The 26,692-nt window shown below is 42.9% G+C and overlaps 1 protein-coding gene and 1 long non-coding RNA gene across 3 annotated transcripts in view; one reads left to right on the top strand and one right to left on the bottom strand.

Moving 5' to 3' along the window:
• The window catches only part of CDH13 (cadherin 13), a 1,008,030-nt gene that overhangs the window by 205,058 nt on the left and 776,280 nt on the right, over positions 1–26,692 (top strand). For both annotated transcript variants that reach the window (XM_029925178.1, XM_029925181.1), the window contains exon 2: positions 15,977–16,088. In XM_029925178.1, the coding sequence (XP_029781038.1) occupies positions 15,977–16,088 (112 nt within the window). The remainder of the gene's footprint in view (positions 1–15,976; positions 16,089–26,692) is intronic.
• Positions 20,574–24,917, bottom strand: LOC115280350. Its single transcript, XR_003903747.1, has 2 exons — positions 24,840–24,917; positions 20,574–20,743 (listed from the first exon to the last, which is right to left on the bottom strand). It is a non-coding gene; the product is annotated as an uncharacterized LOC115280350 (long non-coding RNA).

Here is a 26,692-nt window from a genome sequence, read left to right as displayed (position 1 = left end):
CCCCCACCATCTGTTTCTAATTTCTCTACAGCATGTATCACTGACATGATCCTCTGGACTTCTTTTTTGCTTGTTCCCTGGCATCACCTTTACTAGAATTAAGTTCCATAAGAATAGAAAACAGTATATTTTGCTTGCTATGTTATCTTCTGTGTCTAGCACAGAGGTGGAAGAGAGTAGATGCTCATTTAATATTTATCACATGGGCATTGATAATTATTTTAAAACATTTAGTTCTTTATTCCAACCAACTAGCCCCCATGTCCTTTCTATTTAATAAAGCATTTTCTTAGGAGGTTAATTTTTGTTTTTAATATTGAACTTACAGAAAATGGATCCCAAAAATATCATGAAGAGGCTGAAATGCCTCTGGGCTGGTTTTTTGTTTTTTTTTTTTTTTTCCCTAAATCCAATCTTTACACAATTGCATTTTCTCTCTGCAGGAGCCTAATTCAAAAAGGGCTGGGTCACGGAAGGCTGCTTAAGAAACTCATGGTTTTGCTTATACTCAACGGTACCCTTGGGTTGCCTCTATTTTCAACTTGTTGGCCTAGATTCTCCCAGTTGCTCTCCATTTTTGTTGCTGGCATCAAAGGCAAGGAGCAGCTGAAAGTCTTTTTTGGACCCTCCAGGCCTTCTTCCTTTTCTACCTTGCCTTCAGGCTTTCAGTGGGCTTCGCCCAGGGTTCTGGAAGCCTTTTCCTAAAGGACTAGCTCATACATATTTTCGGCTTTGCAGGCCATAAGGTTTCTGTTATAAACTATTCAATTCTGCCATTGTAGTGCAAAAACAGAGACAATAGGTAAATCAGTGAGCATGGCTATGTTCTAATAAAACTTTATTTATAAAAACAGCCATTGGGCTGGATTTGGCCTGTGGGCTCCACTGGGGATCACAGCTCTTCTCAGTGAACGCCCTCCTCATAGCTCTCTCTACTGGGTCTGGAAAAGGTCTGTCTTTCTGGACCTTCAGACTTGGGTGAGATAAAGGTGCCCTGCTGTTACTGGGGTCCTGCCCTGTGCCCATGTCCTTTCCCCCAACCCTGCCCATATTTTGTTAGTTCCTATATCCTTTTCTCCTCTGATGGTTGAGTTTCCTTCTGGGGCTAGGATACCAGGGACTAAGTTTCCTTGGATATGGGATTTCCAGTGCTAAACTAGATAGTGTCAGAAATAGTGGAATGATCTGTCACCTGAGCGGGGACGGAGCTCTCCCTCCTCCCTAGGCTCTGATCCATTGCCTTTTCCTGCTCCCAGCCCCTCCCACTGAGAGACTCACCTTGCTGGCTATCTAACAGATTGATACAGGGACCCAACGGGGCTCACAGCCCTCACCAAGTGCCCCTCTCTGCTTGAGCTCATTTGCCCTTGGAACAAAGTCTGCAGCGGATGTCTGCTTAGGGAGACTCTGGTAGTCTCCCAGCCTCGTGTGGAGGCGTTCATATAACTGGACTTTGCACTGTATAATGTCTAAAGAAGATCTCTTCTCTACATTTTACTAGGGGGGGAAATAATACTATTTTTTTCCTAAGAAGAATCAAACTTACTTTAAAAGAGCAGTAGGATTAGCAGAAACTTTGACTATTACATTAATCCAACTTGAGATGAACATATCTGAAGGACTGACTCATGAAATTTCAGGTAATTGAACTTGTGGACCCAAAGAGATATGAGAAAAAAATATATAATGTTCTTCTCGAACTATTTTGGCTCAGGTACTTTCTTTCTTCTCAGCTCAAACCCTGACAAATGTTTGCTTGGTGGAGAGAAGACAGTGGCTTATCCATGCCTCACTTTAGTGCAGTGCTGATAACAGAAGGGCTTTGTGACTTAATATATGTGTCTCTACATATACCGTTTTCGTTTGTTTTTAGTGAGGAGCAAGTTGAAGAGGCTCCCCGCTTTTGTAGAGTTTAGAGAGGAGGGAGTTCATCAACACTGCGGTGAAGCCGAGAGAGGGGAGGTCCTCCGTCTTTGGAGACCAGCAATAAGCCACTTTTATCGCCCTAAAATGTTTGTACCTTTGAGCAAGTGCACTAAGAGGAAGGGCCTGATGCTCTGAAAAACTATGAACGTTTGTAACGGAGCAGGCTGACTCAGCTCCTCAGAATCCAGAAGACAGTAAATATGGAAATAGTTTCAAGAGGAGACTACTGTAGACTTTTTTACGGTGGTGGTTTCACTGGACTGAAGGACTTCTCTGCAACCCATTCAAGGGAGACTCTTTTCCTAAGAATGTTGCAGGCAGGGAATGGAAGCTCAGGGATATGGGAGGCGAGGAAGGCCATGGGAAATGAATGAAGAGGGCTTGGTATGAGAAAAATCAGTACAGAAAACATGAGTGCAAACCAAAAATCACTTACAAGTTTAATTTAGGAAGCCAAGAGCGTAACTGAGATAATAAAAGGCAAATAGGGGGAGCCTGGGTGGCTCAGTCGGTTAAGCGTCCGACTTCGGCTCAGGTCATGATCTCACGTTCGTGGGTTCAAGCCCTGCATTGGGCTCTGTGCTGACAGCTAGCTCAGAGCCTGGAGCCTGTTTCAGATTCTGTATCTCCCTCTCTCTCTGACCCTCCCCTGCTCATACTGTCTCTCTCTGTCTCTCAAAAAAAAAAAAACAACCCCAACATAAAAAAAAAAATAAAAGGCAAATGGTACGTGCCTCTGGGGGACAGAAAAGTGGGGCCATAGACTGTGGTCCTTTGGAGATAAGGTTCTACCCATCAGGAGACTGTTTGACTCCAATCCCAGCACTGTTTGAAGCCCAAGTACCTGGTGAAAATCCCTGATATTTAAATGTTAGCAATTAATCCACATACTAAAGGCCATCTTACAGATACACTGGCCTTATGGGACCTGCTGGCCATCCTAGTCCGCACCCTCTGTTAGCGTGTGTTTGTCCTTGGAACAAAGTCTACAGCTGATGTTTGACTATTGAGGGGGACTCTCGCCTGGCTGCCACATCTGTGTTCTGAACATTAGTCGTACGATAGACAAACTTTCAAGGTCACATTGCTTATCCTCCAGCTTAGCAAAGCAGCAGCTCCCTAATTATGTCAGAAGGCAGGATTATCTCTGATCATTCAAGCTAGGATTCTGGATAAAACATCAAAAGCAATATTTAAATAACACACGGTCCTGAATCAAGGATTCATTGCACTTTCTCTTACTAAAAAACCAAATTATGGTGGGCCATTTTGCTCCATTAGTAAGGATTTTCCAGGCTCTTCTAACTCCTGTGTAGTATATAACCCCATCCTCGATTACAAAGTGTCACTGTGGGAAAGAAGGAAGCTCTCCTTGGTGTCGTGGTGGTTCATGTCCAAAAAGACCCTGCAAGTTCTTAGCTCACACAACCCAGAATTAGGATCTGGCACACCCAGTGAGGGGCTGGAGCTTGTGTGCATGTCTCATCCCCAATTCTGTATGCAGTGACCACGCTGTAACTCAGAATTGACGGTGATGGGAATGTTTGCACCATGGAAATCAGCAAATGTTACAAATCAAGGCATTTCTTTGTTGGATTTCCCGTTGTTCAACACCTACCAGGGTTCCCTTGGGTATTCCTCACTGATAGATGGCCTCCCTGCATTTCAGCCTTGTAACCTGAGGCCACCTTGTGTTCCTTTAGACATTATATTACTGTCTTGTTACTCGAGAACTATAAAGCAGAAGAAAGCTGCATATTAAATTATTTTCCAGTTTCCATCTTCTCAAGAATTCTTGCCTTTTAAAAATAAAGTTGTGGGGCTTGGTTAAGCATCTGAGTTCGGCTCAGGTCATGATCTCATGGTTTGTGGGCTTGAGCTCCGCATCAGGCTCTGCGCTGACAGTTCAGAGCCTGGATCCTGCTACGGATTCTGTGTCTCTTTCTCTTTCTCTCTCTGCCCTGCCCCCACTCATGCTCTGTCTCTCTCAAAAATATTAATTTTTAAATTAAAAAAGTTACAAATAAAGTTGTTATCACATGCTTTAGGAAATTTTCCATCATCAGGATAACTCAGTCTTGAGACATCTGAGTCCTTCTGAGTAACCATTAGCAGCAGTGCTGAAGAGGAAATTCTTGGATCCCCATCATTCATGCTCTTTCCCACTGTGCATCTTCGTTTATTCACAAATGTTTATTTTTGAGACAGAGGGAGAGAGAGAGAGAGAGAGAGCATGTGGAGGGGGGCAGAGAGAGAAGGAAACAGAGGATCCAAAGCTGGCTCTGCACTGAGAGCAGAGAGTTCAACATGGGGCTCAAACTCACAAACCACGAGATCATGACCTGAGCCGAAGTTAGATTCTTAACTGACTGAGCCACTCAGACACCCCCATCTTCTTTTGTTTAAGATGTAAGGGCACACAAGCAGAATCAACTAAACTTGTGTGTCTAGAACAGTGCTTTCTAGTGACCTTATTCCCATTCCCTTAAGAGTGAGCCAACTATGTTCTCCTCTTTATTATTTCTACTAGATCCCTTACTCCCTTCCTATACTTTTTAATTGTGCTTTTAAAATATGTATTTACATACCAGTCTTTGCTGTTGTGCTTTGTCTTCCTAAAGGGTAGGAGCCTTGTCTTACCAAATTTTGTAGTGATCTTGGCACTAACAGGTAGTAGGCACTCCATAAACGTTACTTACATCACTGAATGAATCCTTGAGAATATGATTAATTGGCAAGTAGAAGAGTCATTCCTTCTGATTCATCTGGAGAAATTTTTATCTTAACTAAACATTATGCAGTTAGATTTTATTTTATTTTAAGTTTCATTATTTATTTATTTAGTTAGTTAGTTAGAGAGTGCGAGTAGGGGAGGGGGAGAGAGAGAGAGAGAGAGAGAGAGAGAGAGAGAGAGAGAGAGAGAGAGAGAATATCCCAAGCAGGGTCCACACTGTCAGCATAGAGCCCAACATGGGCCTGGGGCTCAATCCCACCAACCATGAGACCATGACTTGAGCTGAAATCAAGAGCTGGATGCTCAATCGACTGAGCCTCCTAGGCGCCCCTAGGCAGTTAAATTTTAAAGAAAAGATGCATATTACACGGTATCCCAAGAGAGCATATGTGGCTTTCTGCCTAACACATCAGTTCCTTGACTTCAGCGCCAACTTTTGCTGGGTTTATTTCTTTTCTTCAGGAACTTTTCAAAGCGAGAGCCTTTAGCAGAAAAAACAATTTAACAAGATAGACATTTAGTTCAATAGAAGAATTTTCCTGGTGTGAAAAAATAAATTACAAAAAGGACTTTGCCTCTGAAAGATAATTAATAAAAACCTTCCGGTGTGATGACAAATCTGACATCTTGTCTAATGTCTGGCAGGGAAGAAAGTGTTGAGAGTCTCACAGTTAGAATAAAATGTTCCTCTTCACAGCGAGGCCAGGCAGGATCTGATCATTATTTCTAAGCAAGAAAAGGTTATAGTCTACTTGTTGAATTGACACAACATCAGACCTGGATATGTGACTGTTGACCGTCAGTGGGATCTCCCTTTACATTTTCGTAATTTCATAGGTAAATATCATCAGGAATGTGAGCAATTATGGGATGACTCCCTCTTGGACATTTTGGGGGCTTTTCTTGAGTATTTTTGTTTTTATATTTCAGCTTTATTGAGGTATAATTGGCAAACAAATGTTAATATATTTAAAGTCTACCTCTTGGTGACCCAGCATCCCTTGTGATAGGGTTCCCCCCATCTAGTTATCTAGTTAATTAACACCTCCCTCACCTAACTCACCTATCTATCCCCTCTTTTATTAAGGTATTTATTTTTTGGAGGGAGGGGGAGAGCATCTGATATCCACTCTCCAGAGAACATCACTCATACAACACACTCCTAGCCATGGTCTTTATCGTCTCCATTGCATCTTCGGACTGTATTCATCTTACTCCTGAAAATGTGTATCCTCTTACCAACCTATACGTGTCTCCCCTACCTCCCAGCCCCTGGAAACTACCTTCCTACTCTTTGTTTCTATGAATTTGGTTTTTTTTTTTTTAATCCCACATATGTGATATTATATAGTATTTGTTTTTCTCCGTCTGGCTTATTCCACTTAACATAATGCCCTTGTGGTTCATGCATGTTGTCATGCATGGCTAAATAATATTCAATGTGTATATTATATATTTATAAATATATATATTCCATTATATGTAGTATATATGATACGTGGAACATATTATATATGGAATATATATAATATATATCTTATATATTCTTTCACTGATAGACACTTATGTTGTTTCTGTACATCCTGGACAGTTTGGACTGAAGCCATATTTCTAGAACTTTTCCCTTCCCTTATTGAAGTTATCATACATTGTAGTAGGCTTAGTAATAGTTCCCTGAACATTTCCAGATCCTAATTTCCAGAACACATGACTATTATCTGGATATCCCAGGTGGGCCTGATATAATCATAATGGTTCTTATAAAAAGGAAGCCAGAGAAGTCAGTTAGAAACAGAAGACCATATGATGGTGGAAGGAGAGAGAGAGAGAGAGACAAGAATGCTATATTGCTGACTTTGAAGATGGAGGTGGGTTATCTTGAGTGAAGGGATGTAGTTGGCTGATGAAAGGTGAAAAGCAAGAGGAAACAGATTGTCTCTTAAAGCTTATTGAAGGAACACAGCCCTGTTGACCCATTTTAGGCTTCTGGTACCTAGTACTGTAAGATAATAAAATATTTTACAAGCCACTAATATTGAGGTTATTTGATGCAGCACCAATATACAACGAATACACGGGGCATTTCTTATTTTGGGTTCCCCTGAATCTGAGCTGGGGACAAAGAACTAGATGTAGTTGTTTGTTTTTTTCTTTGAGAGGTGACCCAGGAAGCAGGCATGCGGGGCAAGAGAGCAAAGCAGGAGAGGAAGGAGAGAGCCCATGTAATGCAGTGTCACTGAAGTCACTGCTGTGGGCAGCGACGGTTCAAGCCACCAGGATCTCTGAGTGGCACGTGGGATGTCCCTCAGAGGCATCAGTCTGGAGGAGGGCAATTAGGGCGTTTAACCAGCTGCCATTTCTCAGCGTTGCGGGCACACTGAGGGCTGTCCCTGGAGCGTCAGCTCCTCATTTCTCAGCTCCGCTTGGCCTCACACTAGCCAGGTTCCTGCAGTATAGGAGCAAGCCCCACAGCGCAATGTGGAAAGGCTGGGGACACTCTGCAGGGCAAGCCTGAGCTCATAGGGGGCTGTCCACTGTAGCAGGACCTGAGATGGGAGGCTGGCTGAGGTGATGGACTCAGGCAGTGTCTTCAACTGGACCGAATCCTCAACCCCCAGATCTCTCCATCTAGTAAGTTTCCTACCTTTTTAGGGTTTTATAGACTGGGCAGGGCTTTCGGTGCCTGGCAAACAGCTGGTACTTAATATTTGCTCAGATGAGCTTCCTGGGGCTGCTAAGTCTCACCCACAAGTATCTCTTACAGGGACTCCCTTCTTGATTTGTCTTAAGGGAAGCAGCTCTCATCTGCCATTTGAAACCTAATTTAATTTCTAAAATTTCATAAAATATGTAAATACCACCAACTCTAGGGCAGGTACAGCCTCTAGTTTCTGCAAGGGGCCAGGGAACCAAGCTTTCCTAATTGTATTAACTGGAATCCGTACAAAACAGTTTTTCCTTGAAAATTTACTAATTGGGTCTAGTTGATTAATCCTGGAATCTTAGTAGTAAAGAGTTAATTCCATTTAGACAAAAATTATGATTTCATTGAGGGAATGACTTTTGCTTCTGTTTTAGCCAGACTAAAGGAGGACATGCCTGGTCAACTGAATCCTACTATAAGACAAAAACACTTTCAAATAATCTTGAAAATAACCCAAAGCTTGTTATCCCTGCCAAGTTGCTTCCTGTTTCTTCAACTGGCATGTCTTGGTGTTAGCACTTACCAAACTCCGCATGGAACACACTTTAGTATACATTGCGACTTGAAAAATGTCAATCATCTTTCCAATATGGCCTTAGCTGTTTTATGGTCCCAGTTCCTATTCTCATTCCAAGATTTTTGGTTCCTTTGTCTATGTTTGTATAATACTTTTTACATGATCTATCCTAATAAGAATAATAGTAACAATTGGTAGCATGTAGCACCTATTATGAGCCTTTTCCTATCCTAATTGTTCTGATTCACATTAATATGTTGGCCCTCACAAAGCAACGATGGTAGATATTTTTACTGGATGTAATATACAAATGAGAAAATTAAGGCACAGAGAAATTAAGTAATTTGCCTAGGATTACATAGCAACTAAGTGGTAAAATTGGGATTTGAACCCAGGTAATCTAGCTCAAGATTTTGTTTTGAACTACTTCCTAATTCCGGACATATAGAAAATATTCTATTGTATTGTTTGTACATGTGTCTGCCTTTCCTTCTAGATAATAAGTTTACCAAGGGCTTTGTTCATTTCTCCATCTCTAGTACCTATCCCAAGACCTGGAAGATAATAGAAATTTTAAACTTTGAATAAGGCAATTAATGGGCAAAAAAAAAAAAAAATGATCCCAACTACTCTGTCATAACAAATGCCCCACCACTTGAAAGGACAATTGCTAAGACAAAACAAAAGGGGCTGTTCCTATTAGTGCTCAGGAATGGAGCACTCAGACAGCAATTTCTACATCATGACCTTCTGACAGTCTTGCACAAGGTTCCAAGGTCATGAACATTTTTTCATCTTCCTTACCTCCTTTCTCACTTTCCCTCCACTCCTCCTCCTCCTTTCTCCCTTCCTCTACTCTTCCCTCTCTGTTGGTTTGCCCAGATTATATTTGTATCTTGAAAAACCAAGTAAAGGGAACCAATATTTTCTGACCCTCTACTGTGGGGCCAGCACTACGGTAGACTGTATGAGTTTCCTCTGGCTGCTGTAACAAATCACCACATTCTTAGCATTAACTAAAAGTAACTAAGTTATGAAAAATTAAATTAGCCAAAACAACACACAAGCGTTGTCATACAGTTTTGAAAGTCAGCAGTCCAAAATGGGTATCAACTGGGCAAAAATCAAGTTGTCAGCAAAGCTGAGTTCCTTCTGGAGGTTTAGGGGAAAACCTGTGTTTTGGCCTTTTCCGGCTTCTAGAGGCCCCTCACACTCCTTAGCTGGTGGTCTCTTCCTCTACCTCCACAGCTGCAATGGCAGGCTGAGTCTTTGTTACATCACCTCATTGAGACCTGGCCTTCACTGCCATGTCTCTTTCGCAAACTCTTCAGCTGTCTCCTCCATTTTCAAGAAGCCTTGTGATTACATGTAGATAATCCAGGATAATCACTCGAGTCTAAAGTCAGTTGACTTTCCATTGCCATTTAATCTAACATATTCACAGATTCCTTGGATTTGGCTGAGGACATCTTTTGGGGAGCCATAATTCTGTAGCTTCCCTTTTCACAATTTGAGGAAAAGATACTGAGTAGCATTCAATTGGAAATAAAACCTAGATGTTGGTCTCAAATTGTGTATGAAGACAACAACACTCAACAACTCAAGCTGTGCATGAAGGACTCACCAAACTGGAAGTATTCGGTTTCTTTATCTTCCCAAGAAGCACATTAGCATTTCTAAGAGTCTCTTACTTTACAGCCAAGAAGGTGGCAGGTGTTCTGTGCTCTGGGGGCCTGAAACACCAGGAAGATTGTAAGGAGGTCAGATTCAGAGGTAGTGTGGATGACATGAGCCGACACTGTCAGGATATTAACATGTGCCTTGCATCTGTGTGCACGTGCATGTGTGTGTGGACTTGGCTGTGCCCATGCATGTCTCTGAAGTACCTCATTTCTCCATGATTTCTCTGTAGGTAGAGTGCTATTATAAAGCCTTTGAGGACTCTGGCAGGATAAAGAATCAATCAAAATTCATTGCTGTAACATTTTTATATCCTGCGAGTCAGAGCTAGTAGCCTTTCTTGCCTGCCAACCTAAGCCCCTCCAAACTGTGTCCAGTAGACCGACTTTGACAAGAGTAAACCAGAGGTGTTTTGTAGTGAGGATAAAGTAACTGTCCATCCACGCTAATAGCAAAAGGCAGTGAGTCAGTGAGGCAAACAACCAGGGGCCAGGAGACACTAGTGAGTTCACTTAGAAAATACCATTTTGGAGCTGACTTAAGAGAGGATGAGATCTGAGATTGTTCACTGCCTGCTGAGATAATTATTTGTGGCAGGAAGTTTTTCTTTTTTTATTTATGGCTGCTTCAAATACAGTTGTGTTAAGCTTTTCTTCAGTCCTGATATCTCCCTCTGGCCTCTGGGACGTATCTGTGATGCCATGATGTAAAAGTCCCTCTGCCCTCGTCCCTTCCGGGTTTAGCAGGGCCAGGTGAGCTGCTGACTCAGGATCTGCACAACGCAGGTGGCGTTTCCTTGTCGGGTAGCTCTCCTGAGTCCTTGTCTTCTAAGCTGGCACTGATTTCTGGGCTCTTTCTAGTGAATGATCCGCCATCTTGGAAGTCCTTCTTTTCTGTTTTCTTGATGGAGCAGAGAAGACATTTCAGGGCCAGGCCAAGAGGTGGTGAAAATCCTTTTACTCCCTTTATGTTGACCAGAGAGTTTAGTCACATGGCCAAGATCACTACAACTGAGCCAGGAGCACATAGTTATAGATACTATTATGGCAAATAACTAGAGCCTCCTAACAAGGAGAGAGTTCTTTGCTTAAAAAGCCTCTTTCCAAAATCTAAAGTAGGTGTTGCAAATTCAAATCCTGGGGGTGAGGGGTGGGGCAGATACGAGTGTAACTGAGTCCAGTGAGCAGGAGAAGTAATATAGGCAATGGGGTAGACAAGGAAGCCACGAGAGGCACACTCTTTATAACATGATAATTTAACTTTTGTTCCGACGCTATGGCTAAACTAACCAATCTGCTGGCCACATCTATCTTATATGCTGCCGGTTGGCAACCTGCAATCTGGGACAGAAAAAAACAAAACCAAAAAAACATTTTTCTGGAAGCAAATTCCAAAGTTGCCTATGTTCTTGAATCACTACCTGTCAGGATAAACATAAACCCTTTCCTTTTTTAGAAAAAGAAAGCTCTAAACAGCAGCAAAGAAATGGATGCTAAAAAAAGGAAGTGGGTATAAAGAGTGTGATGTAAGGCTTTGCTATTGGTGTGTGAGTGCAGGGCAGTGACTCTGACACAGAGGACAGAGCTCTGAGCTCCCATTTTAAAGGATGCTTGGTGTTCTGCAAAAGCAGCACAACTTAGCTCACAACAGGCACTGATGTTTTTCATTGTGCACCTGACCCCAAGATGCAACTCTCCGCCACCCTCTACCTGACTCATGCCCCGGCTATTTCCCTTTGAATATTTCTCAGCACAGTCTGTACCCTGAACAGTTTTATAGTAGCAACAGAAGCCATATTTTGATGATATCTGTTAGTGTCTACCCAGGGCAATATAATACCAGTGAAACGTGTATGTTGGTTTAAACATAATATGTAATAATAATAGCAAACATTTCTTGAGCAACTACTATGTGCCCAGTACTACATAAGGCTTTTTACAATAATTAACTCACTGCATCCTGATAATAACCTTAAGATACTATTATTGTTCCCATTTCCATCTGAGGAAATTGAGACACAGAGCAGAATGTCACTTGCCCAAGGTTACAGCTGGTCAGCGGCAGCTGATCCTGGGAATTCATACCGAGCCGGTGTGGCTGTGTCCTGTGCCTACAGTTTGTCCAAACATGAATCTGCTTTCATAAGCAGGCCGATTGGAATTTTCAAATAATAGAAATCCTTTGGTGATCATAAAATTTGATCACTGCTGAGCTTTCAAAGGTGTATTGGTTGCCTGTTGTTTATGAGGTGCAAGCTAATGCATAAACAAACGGAAGAACCACATAGGAAGACCATTATTTCCAAGGCATTACGATAAAATCAGAATGCTGTTCATAGCATATATTCTGGAAATGTTAAAGAGGGTTTGGGGAAAAGTATATGCAGGTCGTATGTTTATAAGAGTGACATCTGATAATGTTGAGTAAGAGGCTTACCTAGTTTTGGATTAATGTCCAAATTCTCACTTTTAAACCAATGAGGGATGCTCCTCCATATTCTTCCTCCAAACTCAGTATGACTGAAATTGAAGAGTGAGTAGCATGACAAGTTCATGCACAGATATTATTTAAATTTTTCTAAAAGTCAAGGGGCAAAGCAGTGAGGGGAATATTCTACCCCTACTGCTCAGGCAGGCAGGCAGTGTTTGAGAAGTCCTAAATTAGTCTTTTTTAAATGAAATTGTGTAATTTCAGAGATGTGTACTTGAAACCCAGACAGACACAAAGGAATTCATGTGAAAGCAGAGTGTGTTGGTTAAAAAGAGAAGTCTGTAGCCCTCTCCAGTCAGCTGGCTAATTCTGACCCATCTTTGAGATCGAAGCAGAGATCACTCTTCTGTGGGTTTGCCTTCCCTGATCCCCCTGGATGAAATTAGACTCCCCGTCCCTGGCTTTGATATGCTCCCCAAGAGACCCATAATTTCCCTTCAATTAAAATTCTAATTAATTAATTACACTATGATTTGTTAATGCCTGGCACCTTTTCTAGTCCACATTAACAGTTAACACTTGCTGACCACTTGTCCTGTGCAACGCTATTCTAGTTGCTTTAAAAAAATTTTTCTTTTAATGTTTTATTTATTTTTGATACAGAGAGAGACAGAGCCTGAGAGGGGAAGGGGCAGAGAGAGAAGGAGACACAGAACCAGAAGCAGGCTCCAGGCTCTGAGCTAACTGCCAGCACACAGCCCGACACGGAGCTCGAACCCACGAATGTGAGATCTGACCTGAGCCGAAGCCGGAGGCTTCACCGACTGAGCCACCCAGGCGCCCCATTCTAGTTGCTTTAGATGTGCCATCCATTGAATCCATATAACTCCTCTCAGTTCACTTCTGATTTTCCATATTTCCATTACTGTCCCTCAGTAAAGGACAGAGCTAAGATTTGAACCAAGCAAAATGACTCTGGAGTTTTTGCTTTTAATTACTGCATTGTTATGCTTCTATATACACTTCAGAGCAACACCTAGCAGAGTGCTTGCTGAATTCCAGGAGATTGATAAATTTGGGGGAATAAGTGAATGAATGAATGCAGGGAGGAGGGGCTAATGCTTACTTCCTAAGTCACACCTTGCCCAGGAGAGTGCCACATGCTTTTCCATTAAAAGCATTTAACCTGAACTTTGGTGGGTGGAGGTACCTATAATTTACAAAACAAAGCTGAGCTCTATCTCTGGGAGTCTTTTGACTCTTCCTCCCTTCCCTGAGGGACCTAAGAATTTATAAAACAAAGCTGAACTTTTGGGAGTCTTTCCTCCCATCCTCCCTGAGGGTCAACTGTTGGAAAAAGCTTATTTTTCCTTTTTGGCCTGAGGAATCCTGACTAGAGCCCACCAAGAAATCGGCACAGAGATGGAGCTACAGAGAGACAAGAGCCGGGGCTCAACTCATCCACTTGCTCAGTCAGGTCTGGATGCCTAAGCTAAGAATCCCTAGAGAAATTGTATCTCTTTAGTTCCTATGGGAGGACTGGTTTTCTGGTCTGGGGTTGAGGGCAGAATTAGCTGATTAGAAGGTTAATGTATAATTGTAGGCACAGGGTTCCCGGAGGCAACCTTTGCGCATTTGCTGTTTAACTGAATTAGCATTGGCCACTTACTGATCTCCTGCTTGCAAAATTGCCAGCGAGTTATTCTGAGTCCTGAATCTGCATTCTGTGTGTGTGTCCCTTGGGGTGCTAGTGTTCTGAGGGCCTTGGAAGCAGTCGAACCGGAGCCTACCCCAGAGGCCAGGGGAGGTTTCTCAAGCAGAATTGCTCAGGTACAGAACTATACCACCCTAACCCCTTTGATTTTAGAAAGATGATGTCGGGCAGGGCGATGATTCCCCTATTTCAATTTCTCTGATGTTCCTCGGTCTGACCACACCGTGAACCTCCAGAGATTGATTCTCGCTCTTATTCCTTGGGGTTCAGTGCACTTCAGTGGGCTCTGATTTACACAGAAGCCCAGGTTCCTCAGCTCCCAACCCGGGTACGCGCCTTTGAGTTTGCCGGCGGGGATGATAATGAGTTTTCTTCAGCGGCTGTGTACCATGGTTAAGAGTTTCCATCCTGGTATTAAATTTTGGTTTCCCAAGAAGCAGACGCTGAGTCAAGGGTTTGAGTGCAGGTAGCTTTATTTGGAGAGCGGTGTCAGAAAAATACCAACAGGAGATGAGGAAATGAACCAGGGAAGAAAGGGCAGTGAATGGAAGATGAGTTATCAAGCTAGACGCCACAGTGGGCAACTGGAGTTGAATTCCAAGTGGAAACGGGGAGACAGAACACGTGTGTCCAAGGTATGACTCCAGAGGGATGAGAGAGCGGAGGTATTCTTGCACCAATTCTCATCAGTTACGGTCCAGGGCTGCTCCTGAGAATTTCCAAACGCTCTCTGCTGGCACCATTCTCTGTTAAAGCAGCCATTCACGGGATTCAGAGAAATATCTCAGCCAAACAAATGTAAAGTCCTGCCCTAAGACGTGGAAAGCCTATGGGGTCCGGGAGGAGCTCTGACTGAGATCCACATCAGAGGACACTCAAGCCTGGATTTGGATCCTCGCTCCAACTGTCCCAACTCTACCATCTTGGACCTTGGGCAAACGTGTTAGAACATCAGGCCCTTTGTAAAATGTATCCTGTAAGACACTAAATATGGGGTACTGGGATGGCTCAGTTAGTTGAGCAATCGACTCTTGATTTCATCTCGGTTCATGAGTTTAAGCCCCGTACCAGGCTCTGTGCTGAAGACATGGCACCTGCTTGGGATTCTCTCTCTCCCTCCCTCACTCTCTCTCTCTCTGCCCCTCCCCTGCTCTCTCTCTCTCAAAATAAACAAACATTTAAAATACTAAATACATCATAGAACTGCTGTGGTGATTAAAGGAGATGATGCATATAGCAAATGTAGCACAGTGCTTGCCATATAGTAAAGGTTGAAAAACATTAGCAGTTGTCTGTTCAGTATTATGGGGTATCTTCTCTGTGCCAATATAGGTGGTCAGTGCTTGGCATTAAAGTTGTGGAAAAAGGGGTAACTCCTATCTTCACAGGGCTTGTAGTCTTTGCCACCTAAATCTACAACTCTTCTTCACCTTACTGAATTCCCCCTTGACCAAGAGTGCGTCACCTACTTTCATACTCCAAAACATAGAGCCTAAATTTTTGACTCCGAGATGAAGAACCCCAAGGATTTGCAAAGAGAAAGTGAGCTTTGGGAAGCAATCGTGAATTTTAGCTTTTATAGCAGCCAAACTTACACAAGTACAAAGAAAGTGGTAAAACTGACATTAGTAACATACCAGTCTATAAAATATTATTTGAACAGTAATCTCATATACAAATTATTAGTTAATTTACATTATTTTTTTTCTTTTTTGGGAGTCAGTCTTCAAAATCCAACATGTATTTTATGCTGACATTTCAGCCCAGCTATATTTCACATACTCAGTAGCTGTGAGTGTCTCATGGCCGCCATATTGGATTGCAAAGGTCTATGGGCCCTGAATTCCTTTCGGAAGTCATTTCCAATGGAATAGTTGCACTTTTCTCCTCATTATAGATGGCACTGCTCCTTTGCATCTATGACAGTGAACTTGGTTTGAGCTCAGGCATCATATGAAATTGACTGTTTTTGTAATGAAATTTCACACATAGAAACCATGGTGTGAGTCTTAGCAGGTGTAAAAATCTGACAAAGTTATTTCTTTAACGGCAAGTTAATGGAAACCACAGCAGCTGTTGCCATTTGCATGTTTTCCAAATCTCACCGCCAAAACGAATTGTTGGCAGCCATGGAGAAATATCAACTTACCTCTTCATTTGGGAAATAAAATTAAAACCTCAGCTCATTTCTAAAAGTCACAGATTTGGTGAAAGTCAGCAGGGCAAACACATAGGCCGCAGTTGACATATTGATGGCTTCGGTTTTCTCAGGTGCTGCCGCTGACATCTGCAGAGGATTCGGCCTGCACGCCTGGATTTCAGCAGAAAGTGCTCCATATTGATCAGCCGGCTCAGTTCATCGAGGATCAGGCGATTCTAAACCGTAAGCGATGTCACTTGATGATTCTTTTGGCTTATTTTCGTGGTCGAATTCACCGATGTCTAAGACTGTGTCTCGGGATACGGTGTTCCATAAGCCGAGTGTTTTCTGATTCTTTTCTGTCTCTGCTTGACTCAGAGTGGAAACTCTTGAGCTAGGGCCTCCTTAGATGAGAGGTGAGCAGAATAGTTGTGTATCGCTTTTTAGTATTTTATCATCGGTGAGAATTTCCCCACTGCTCCCGGAAAGGGGGACCGCCAGCCTATAACATGAGTCCTACTCTGTGCAAAGGAAATTAAACCCATTTCTCCTGGGCAGGTCCCTGAGAGCAAAAGCATTGTCTTCCCATGGGTTGATGTTTTACTGGAATTTCTCACGCATAGTGTTGGAATGAAATGATGATAAGAGCAGGATGTTGGCTTCTGGAAATTTTTAGTCATAGGAGTTCCAAACTCCTATTCTGAAGGCTAGTAAGAGGCTCTGCAGAAAGATTCAGAGAGGGAGGGAGGCAAACCATAAGAGACTCTTAAATACAGAGAACAAACTAAGGGTAGATGGTGGGTGGGGGAAGGGGAAAGTGGGTGATGGGCATTGAGGAGGGCACTTGTTGGGATGAGCCCTGGGTGTTGTATGTAAGTGATGCATCACAGGAATCTGCTCCCCAAAACCAAGAGCACACTTTACACACTGTATGTTAGCCAATTTGACAATAAATTATATTAAAATTTTAAAAAATAAAATCATTTAAAAAAAAAAGATTCAAACCTCTACTGTGGAGTAAACTCAAATCTCCCAAAATCCAATGAAAATATTCTCCCCTCAGATGTGTGGTTATCATCTCTTCCTATTGTTAATGTGAACATCACATTGTTTTATCTTCCTGAGGGCATGGAGTACATTGCTAAATGTGTAGCGAGCATAGTTTTAGCACAGTAGAATTTAAAATTGATGGTAGGCAAATAGCCATTTAATTGTAGGCTCTTGAGCCCATTCTTTAACATCCAGGAATGAAGGATATGAAAACATTGGCTGAATTTGGTTGAATGCTCCAAGGTCCTTTAGGGAAGATTATTGTGCATTTGCCCTTATGGGCTCAGGTTTGCCTTCCACACTCCCCACACTCTTTCACTCCGGTGCTGTGTGGCTGGCATGGTTGAAGGAAAGGAAAAACAAAACAAAAAACTGTGAGGCTAGAACACATTTTAAGAGTTGAAAAGAACACGGTAATGAAGACGCGATGCTGAGCAGCAAGGGAGCAGCTACCCAAGGTGAAGTCCATGAACATCTTGGTGCAATTACACCAATGGAATCATTTCAATAATTAGAGTCTGCAGTGACAAGGTGCAGGACCGGCACCGTAAGTGAATTCCAATATGTGATTTCATGCTAATTTGATCCCTGCATGTGACTTCTGGGTCAGGCCATCAGGAACCCTCATTTGTCTTTTGATTCTTCTATTTATCAGAATCAATATATTTCAAAAGGAACATTGTTGAAGAGAACCATTTTTTCTGGTTCTTCTCTCCTCTCTTCTTCCCTCTCTCTCCCTCCGTCTCTCTCTGTCTCCCTTTTCTCTTTTTTTTGCAAGCGATTACCCCAAATGGCATCTATATTAACATGGGTGGGAATGTGAAACCACCGTGAGTATGGAAATTAATAGAGTTGGTATGCAAAGCAGGCCCATAACTGTGATTGCTTCTGTAATCTTCACGACACCAAACAGCTTTTAATTCACCGCTGAGAAGCTGGAAACAATCATACTTCGGGGGATCTTTTTAATTTAAACCAGACCTTACTGTACATTCCAATATCACAGTTTTGTGTGTGTGTGTTTTTTTTAATCCCTTAAGTAATTAAGGGGGTTATGGTTGTTGGTTCTGTGTAAGCTAGTAAATGCTAAATGGAACTGGCTTGATTATCAATGATAGCACATTTCGGAAAAGTCAGTAACATGGGAATTGAGGATATTTAAATTTTTATATATGAATTTGTATGTGAATTGTTGGCTCAGCAAAATCTGACTAGCCCCCCTCTCAGTGAAACTGTAGGTTCATATGTCTTATAGGGTAAAAAAAAAAATATGAAGAGTAGATCTGATTTGGTACTTCTGAGTTCATCTGAAAGCAATATTCATAGGTGGTTATGAGTTAGACCCTGAGAATAAGGCTAATTGTACCTAAATGAAGAAGAAAGTTTCCATAGACTTGAGAATGCCTATTGAATATCATTTGGGATGGATTTCTAGAAGAAATAACAATGTATTGCTCTATTCTAGAGGAAAGAAAAAGCCTGGAACATTGAAGAATGTTCCCCCTAGCCAACAGACATTCCCCCTACTCTCTCCTTCCCTTTCCCTCTCCCCTCTTTCATTCTGTTTCTTTCATGCATTTCCCTGTGGTTCAACACAAGACTCTTCTATCTCTGAAAATGTGATTAACCAAGAAACCAGTGAGTGCTCTCAGAATGGCCATATTGACACAAGGCTAACATCTGGGTGAAAATGGGGAAGAATCACACAGAACCAGAAAGTTAAAAATATTTAAATACTCAGTTGTATACTAAGATCCAGGAAGTGGCTAGGATCATTTTAGTGACACACCCACAGATGCACACAGGTACACACAGATACACACACACACACACACACACACACACGCACACATATTTAGGTGATAAAAGAGGTTAAAACACCCCATCTAGTAACATCTCTTGGACTCCACTTATGGCATTTGTATTTTCCATTCTCCTGTATCTTTGCGTTATTTAAGAGCTTTGGTTTCTAAGCATTGTAAAGCTTTGTCTTGTAGAAGGTGTAAACGCAGCGTAATCAATCAGCTGATGTCTACACTCTCCCCCATTCTGTAAAGTTGTCTGAAAGTGTTGTCTCTTTGCCTGACAGGCATATTATATCTGCTCATAACCCAGACTTATATTCAACCAAATCTGTGTTCAGCTTTTAGGAGGCTGTAGAGAATGTTTATTCTGTCCACGGCTTCCTGCTCTCTTTGTTCAGACAGTAATATTTCCTTTTATCCTTTTTCATCTTTTTCTTCAATTCTCAATGATTTATCTTTTTCTACTTTAACTGTTACTAATGGTCACCTCCACTCCTTTTATTTCCCTAATATTTTATGCACTGTTCATGCCAATACATCTTTCCTTCAGTTGTTCTAAAGCCTTTTATTTTCTTCACATCCAAATAACTCTTTATTCTACTCTCCTTTCCACTAACTAGACTTGCTTTCGTCTTTAAAAGGCCATTTTTCAACAAGCTTCTGGGATCAAAACAGGGCGTCCCGCTATTTCGTCTAATGTAACGAGGGAGGCTCTTTCATTGTGTCTGTCGTGGTGTGCCGCAGAGCCCCCAACTCCTGGAAACTTGGACAGAAGTTTCCTGCCTTCATCCCAGTCTTGAAAGATGAGCTGGGAAGATGTGGTTATTCCCATTTTTATTTTTTATGAGAAGCACAAGAAGAAAGGAGAAGCTCCCTTAGAAGGCAGAAACTCAGCAGATTCCTATTCAAGGCCTTTGTATTCAGGGAGGAATCTTCGAGGGGTTTGTGGTAGGGGGTCCTGCGAGGCCTCCAACACCTGGAATTCTCTTTATGGGTTTTTGTTGTTGCTTGCTTCTTCTGCAACCTGAAGATCATGTGATCATGAAGGTCATGTGATCATGAAGGTTATGTGATCACGAAGATCATCTTGACCCCATGATATTTGAGTAGGGACGCTGGTTATAGCCCTCAGTTGACACCCAGGCTTCAGAGGAGTAAGTGGCCTGGAAAACTGACCAGCCGCCCAGCTGAGCTGGAAAAGAACCAAGTGATAAGTCCCTTGTGTTCTGCAAAATGACACAACAGACTATTTTGCCCTGGCCGCAGCAGCTCGGACACGTCTCCTGGTGTTGTGGAGAGAGATGGCCACTGAGGTAGCCGGGGGGAGCCATACTCATGACGCATCAGCTGCAGTTAACAGGAGCTGTCTCCAGCTTCTCGCGTCCAGAAAGGCCCCCCCCCCCCCCCGGCCCTCCAGGCACCATCAAGAGGTAGTGCTTTTCTACCTCTTCTCTCTCATTCATCCTTCCTCAGTCACTCACTGCGGACCACACACACACACACAAGCACACAGACACAGATACACACCGATAACTTGCTGCACCTGAGTTCACATAAAATACAACCCATACCTTATACTTTCAATAATAAACCTACCCTAGTTAGAATAGGCTTGGCATCAAACAAGCCCAGTGAGCTAACACTATAAAAGTTTATTTCCGGGGCACCTGGGTGGCTCAGTCGGTTAAGCCTCCGACTTCAGCTCAGGTCAGATCTCACGTTTATGGGTTCAAGCCCCGCGTCAGGCTCTGTGCTGACAGCTCAGAGCCTGGAGCCTGCTTCCAGTTCTGTGTCTCCTTCTCTCTTTGACCCTCCCCCTCTCATGCTCTGTCTCTCTCTCTCTCTCTCTATCAAAAATAAATAAAACATTAAAAAAATAAAATAAAAGTTTATTTCCCATTCAGGTCATAGGATGCAGGTTGGGCTACTTCTTGGATAGCTCTGCTCCAAGTATCTGCCCTCTGTGCAGGGACTTGAGGACTCCGGCTGCTTCCAACTTGGTCCCGCCATTCTGAGCCTTCTAGTCATTCTTATGTTACTTAGCTGCGGACAAGAGAAAGCATAGAAACACGCATGTTTAACCACTTGAGCTCAAAAGTGACCTGCAATTTCTGTTCATACTCTATTCGCCAGTCACGTTAGCTGCGTGGCCATGAGTGAGTAAGTCATTTGAACCCCCCCAAGTTTGGATGATCTCATTTAAGAAGGATAATTGCAATTCTTACTTTTAGAATTGGTGATTATTGACGGAAAATGCGTAGAATATAGTTATGAATAAATGAAAGCTGCAATTGTTATTACTGTCAACATTGCTATTTTGGTGCTATTGTCATTATTATTACTGTTTTCCATGGGCCTTACATGGGCCTTACAATTTCCCTATAATGACCATCTAATTCAGGTTTTAGAGAAGACAAATCCTAGGCATTAAAAATCCAAAGAAATGAGTGGTTTTTAGGATTTGAACTATATGAGCGAGTAGAATTTTTTTCTAATCTTGGATTGGTTAAAACACATTTGTAAACATTTGTCTAAGCCTGGATATGAAAAAAAGAGGGCAGGGGAAGCAAATAGATGAAATAGAAGGAGAACACGACCATTTACTTTGGCAAGAGTGTTCTTTTACAAGGTCATTTGGAGAAAAATAAATTTAAAATCAGAGATCATTTTGCATCAAAAAACAAAACAGGAATAAGGACTAATTACAGCAGAAAAGGCATTTCTTTAATTTAAGTAAATTTTCCTTTGTAAAAAAAAATGTGCCAAATGTCCTATTTACCTCATTTTGTTGAGAAATCACATATCAAAAACATTAGGTTGATATTTCTTCTTTGCTATTGACTTTTATGATATTGTTCTGAAGTTTCTATATGTTCATTTTTCCACAAAGGCAGGGGTAAGTCTTAAGAGATTTCCTTAGATAGGCTGTATGTCCATACTGACAGCAAGGAGAGAGAGAGAGAGAGGAAGAGAGAGAGAGAGCAAGAGAGCACATTTCTGGAAAATGTAAAGAGGTATGCATACCTTAGGAATAGACGTTGGGACTTGTAAAAGGCATCATGAGTGTTGACCAGTGTGTGTGGAGTGCCCCCCTGAACCTCATAATAGGCCTTACCGGACAAAATACGCTCATGTGCCCATTTTACAGGTAAGGGTACTAAGGCTGGGGTAGGCAAAGCAGTTTAGCCAAGGCCACCCCACTCATATTTGGCAGTGTCAAGATTTGAACCCAGGATTCCAGTCCCCTGGCTCTTACCCAGAGTTCTCTGGTCTCGTCTCTTGTAGTTTTTGTTGATGTTAAGGCATCAGAGAAATTTGCCACTCAATTTTTTTATCTACTTTTATCAGCCCAGATGAGATAGAGAATTTCTACTGTGTTGTATTTTTTCTGTTCATAACCAAGTTTCATTCTTCCTCTGTAATATTAAAAGAATATAAAAAAGTACCTCGTTTTCCTTGTTTCCCATGGGACCCAGTTAGTGCCAGATTGTCCATGCCCTGCACGCCTGGCTTTCCACCCTCCCCGTGGGTTTCTTTCACCAGGACACTGATTGGGCACGCCACCTTGACACTGACCTTGGTGAGTGGCGGGTCATCCACGGAGTGCATGGCGTTGCATTAATCATATTTGTACTTAACATACATGAGTCACGGCTTTTGAGGGTGTTTTTAATGGACTATAAATCAAACAGGGAACTTGAAAAATGAAGGCAATTAATGAAAAAGCAATGTGAGCGGTGTTTTGCATCCTAAGGTAGGAAATACATCGCCAGTGAATTAAATGTCAAAACAAAGGCCCTTTTGACCCTGCTGAAAAGATTTCATCTGGATGGTAATAAATGGATGAACTTTCCCACCTGGCAGGTGGAGAAATGCCTGCTTCCTGAGGTCAAGCTCACTTGGGCTTTGATGTGTCTATATTCTCTCTCCTTGTGAACTTCCTCAGTTCTTTTATTTTGTAGTGTTTATGATTTTAAAAACAATGATAATTTCTTTTCCATTTTCTGATATACTTTGCACTACAGACTTCTATTTTCCCTCAGGTTGGGAGATTGATTAAATGATTAATGAAATGATTTACCATCTCCTGTAGTGCAGTCTGGACAGACTGGAATCCGGTTAGAGTTGCAAGTGGTATATTTATTTAAGCTGTTGGGAGATGCCAACGAATATTACTCTGATGTCACTTAATTCACTCCACATTACGAAGGTGACAATACTTTGGGTCAGAACGTGGACTCCTATTTACATTAATGAGAATTGTTTCTATAATTAGAGTCCTATACAAACGTAAGAGTTGTACAGGTTCGCTTCTCCACACCATCAGCTTATTTGTGACAATCTCATAGTCACTCAATTAATATTATTAGAATCCTTATAAATGCATTATATTAGCTACCTCATTTCAAAAGGTAATATAGTAAATACAGAGTAAAAAGGACACAAACCTTGTGTTCTTGGGGAGGGCTCTAATGAAGTGCTTAGAGATTCTTCTGTTGAACTTGGGTGCTATGTTGTGCTTTGAAGAGTAGGAAACATATAAAGTAGTGGACTGAGGGGCCCGAGCAGGTGAGGAGTCTAATGTGGATGGGCTCCTGTGGTGGAAGTTTTCTTATCAGCAGAACAGAAGAAAGAAACAGGCCTACAGAATCATACTGTCTGCTCCTGGTTGAAATTTGCCCCACAGATACGTCCTGTCTGGCTACTCAGTGTGGAAGTCTTTAGTGGAAAATGTTTAATGAAAATAATTTGTTGTCAATATTGAGAATTTCACTTTTTACAAATTCTTAACTTCTGGGAAGATTAGGCCGGTAGAATACAGACCCCAGAGGCAGGCTGCCCAGGTTCAAATCCAAGGTTGGCTCATTTTCAGCTAAGTCATCTGGGCAAAAAAAAAAAAATCTCACTGTGCCTCAGTTTCCTCATTTGTAAAATGAATATTATAATGGCAGTAACCTATATAGGTTGCCCTGAGGATTAAATGTTACTCTCTCTAAACGGCTCTGAAAAGTGGCTGGTCTACAGAAAGCTCTAGAATATTAGCTGCCAGAAGTAGTGTAGTGGTAACAGTAGCTGAGACCTTCCCGTGCCCCTCTGTTCTCTGCTGCCCTCCTGCCATCCAGTTGGCTTCCTCGTTCATTCTGCCTGCTCCTTCTAGAACCGAAATTCACTCCATGAAGGGGCGCCTGGCTGGCTCAGTCGGTAGAGCACGAGACCCTTGATCTTGGGGTTGTGAGCTTAAGCCCCCACATCGGGGGTGCCTGGGTGGCTCAGTCGGTTAAGTGTCCGACTTTGGCTCGAGTTCAAGCCCCATCCGGCTCTGTGCTGACAGCTCGGAGCCTGCTTCAGATTCTGTGTCTCCTTCTCTCGCTGCCCAGGCTCATGCTCTATCTCTCTCTGTCTCTCAAAAATAAACGTTAAAAAAAAAAAAAGCCCCACATTGGAGGGGGTAAATTTTACTTAAAATACAATTTTAAAAAATCTTCAAAAAAAATTCACTCCATGAAATCCCCATTGCCCCGGGACTGGTGTGCGGCTAGGACAATGTGCCACAAAGGCCAGCCATGTGTGTTCTTCTTATCACACCACGGCTGCTACTGACAATAACTGTTCCTGGTGGTCAAAGAGGCAGAGGACGGTGCTGAGAGGGGGGAGGGTGTGGCTGGCTGACACTGACTAGAGTCTAAAATATATTTTCAGTGTTTTGAACCGTCAACACGGGTAATATGTGAAAAGGAGTATCATGTGATCAGACAGGGTGGCTGGCTTTCTAGAAGTCCTGAATAGGAGATGAGAGAGGGGCGGGGAGGCTTGGGCTGGCATGGAGTCACCTGAGAAGTTCTGAGATGGGGGCGGGTGGGAGGGACGCCCGAGGAGGGGCGGAGCGTGCCGGAAGAGCATCTACACACAAACTCGGGTAGGAGCGGAGTCCAAGTGTCCAGACCAGGGAATACGTCCAGTTTGTTTCTTTGCCTTAAAGTTATTTATTTATTTTGAGAGAGTGAGAGAGGGTCAGAGAGAGAGAAAGGGATAGACAATGCCAAGCAGGCTCCAAGTGGTCAGCAGAGCCCAGCGTGAGGCTTGAGCTCAAGACCCATGAGATCATGATCTGAGCCAAAACTAAGAGTTGGAGGCTTACCCGACCAGCTGCCCAGGTGCCCCGAGATGTTTTCTAGAAGAGTCTATCCCAGCTCACTGGTTTGTGTCTCCCCTTGACTCTCTGCACCTCTGCTTCTCCATTTGCATAATAAGGGTATATGAGTCTTGTTACAGCAGGCTCTTTGGGCTGTGATCCACAGTAACCCAACTCCACCTGGTATTAGCCAAACATAAAATTATCAGCTCACATGACTGAGATTTCTGAGGCTTGAACTCGCTTCAGGAACACTGGGATCTAGCGGCTCTGACGAGGTCATCGGCACCACCCTTCTTTCCCCAGGGTGGGTAGCCCTCACTCTCAGAGGTCACTTCCCTCCAAGACGGTCACCAGCAGCCCCAGGCTTTCCCTTTTCTGGTTTAACAACTCGGAACATCTCTTTCGCAAGTGCTCCAGCAAACATCCGCCGGCTAGCTCTTCCGGTCCAGTTTGGCTGGTGTACCGATACCTGAGCCAATCACAGTGTGCAAGAAATTTGGTGTTTCTACTGGCCAGGCTGGGGAAATGGAGCCGCTGTTCCCTGAAGGGAAAGGACAATGCTGGGCTGCCAAAAACCAAGAGCCCACCCGAGGGCGTTTACCCTGCTGCTAAGGCCCCTTGTTGCACGAGCATTCCCTTGGGGCTCGAACTCATGAACCATGAGATCATGACCTGAGCCAAGGTGTGAGGGCAGGCCACGCCCACGCGGAAGGATCTTCAGAGCCCAGCACACGTGCACGTGGATCTGTGGCTCGGCTGGCAGCAGATAAGTCCGCTCTCCCTCCGGGTTGTTCGCTGGTGATGCTGGTGCGCAGATCGCCTAAGTAAGATTGCCAGATCCAACACGGTGCCAGATGGCCTCACTCTTCCACCTGCTGAGTGTCTTCACGCACAAGACTCTGGAGCTGGTGTAAATCTCTCTTTTTCTGCTTTTCTTCAAGGAGTGAGAACACAGGAGCATACGGGTGTTGAGGGGCATCTCCTAATCTGAGGGATTAAAACCACATGAATCGGGCTGCTTAATGAGTAAGGCATCAAAACATAAATTGGGAAAGATTAAGCATGGGTTTAAATCATCTCAGAGGGCAGAAGATCTTACTAGTGTGTAACACACCAAATCTACACGCATTCTGATCATTGTGGTGCCTCCGTCTGTTCTTTTCATCTTCATTTTCACGAAATTTTTGTTGACTTGAAGGCAAGAGGACAAGAGTTTGCCTGCCAGTCAAAATCTCCCCAAGCATTTTTTTTTTAAATTTGACCAAACTCACATTCTCCTTCTGAAGACAAGAAATAGGATATAAGAAAGGAAATGGTATACATGGATTCCCAACTCTTCATTTAGTTAATGAGTTAAGAAACACAGAATGGTCACCTACCCAATGCCAGGCCCTGCAGTCGGTGCAAGGGAGAAAACTGAGTCTCTGAAAAGATGTCTCCTGTGTTGTCACTTTCATTCCTGTGGAAAGAGAGGTACGGGCTGGATAAGAATAAATGCCTAGGAACACAGGAAAACAATACGTGAACATCAGATGAAGAATACTCTGAAGGAAATGAGACAAGGCATACGATGGAGATTATGATGGAGATTTCTGGATGGCTGCAAGAGAATGGGCTGCCGAGAAGTTTTCTCTGGGAGCCAGAGCCTGTATACTGGCAGGGGTCCTCCCTGTGACGGCTGGGCTGGTGGCCATTTAGGCAGAGGGACCACATCATTCAAGAGCCCTAAGATGAGTGTAGGTCTTTCGGTTTGAGATTCTCTGACGCAGGAAAGGGGCTACCATTTTAGACATCTAATCAAATCACCTACTTTGTAAGATAGGATTATAAATCCCATTTTACAGATGAGGGCATGA

Source organism: Suricata suricatta, chromosome 16 (assembly GCF_006229205.1).
Source record: "Suricata suricatta isolate VVHF042 chromosome 16, meerkat_22Aug2017_6uvM2_HiC, whole genome shotgun sequence".
In the NCBI taxonomy this organism is placed as follows: Eukaryota; Metazoa; Chordata; class Mammalia; order Carnivora; family Herpestidae; genus Suricata; species Suricata suricatta.
This window is presented reverse-complemented; position numbering and strand designations above follow the sequence as displayed.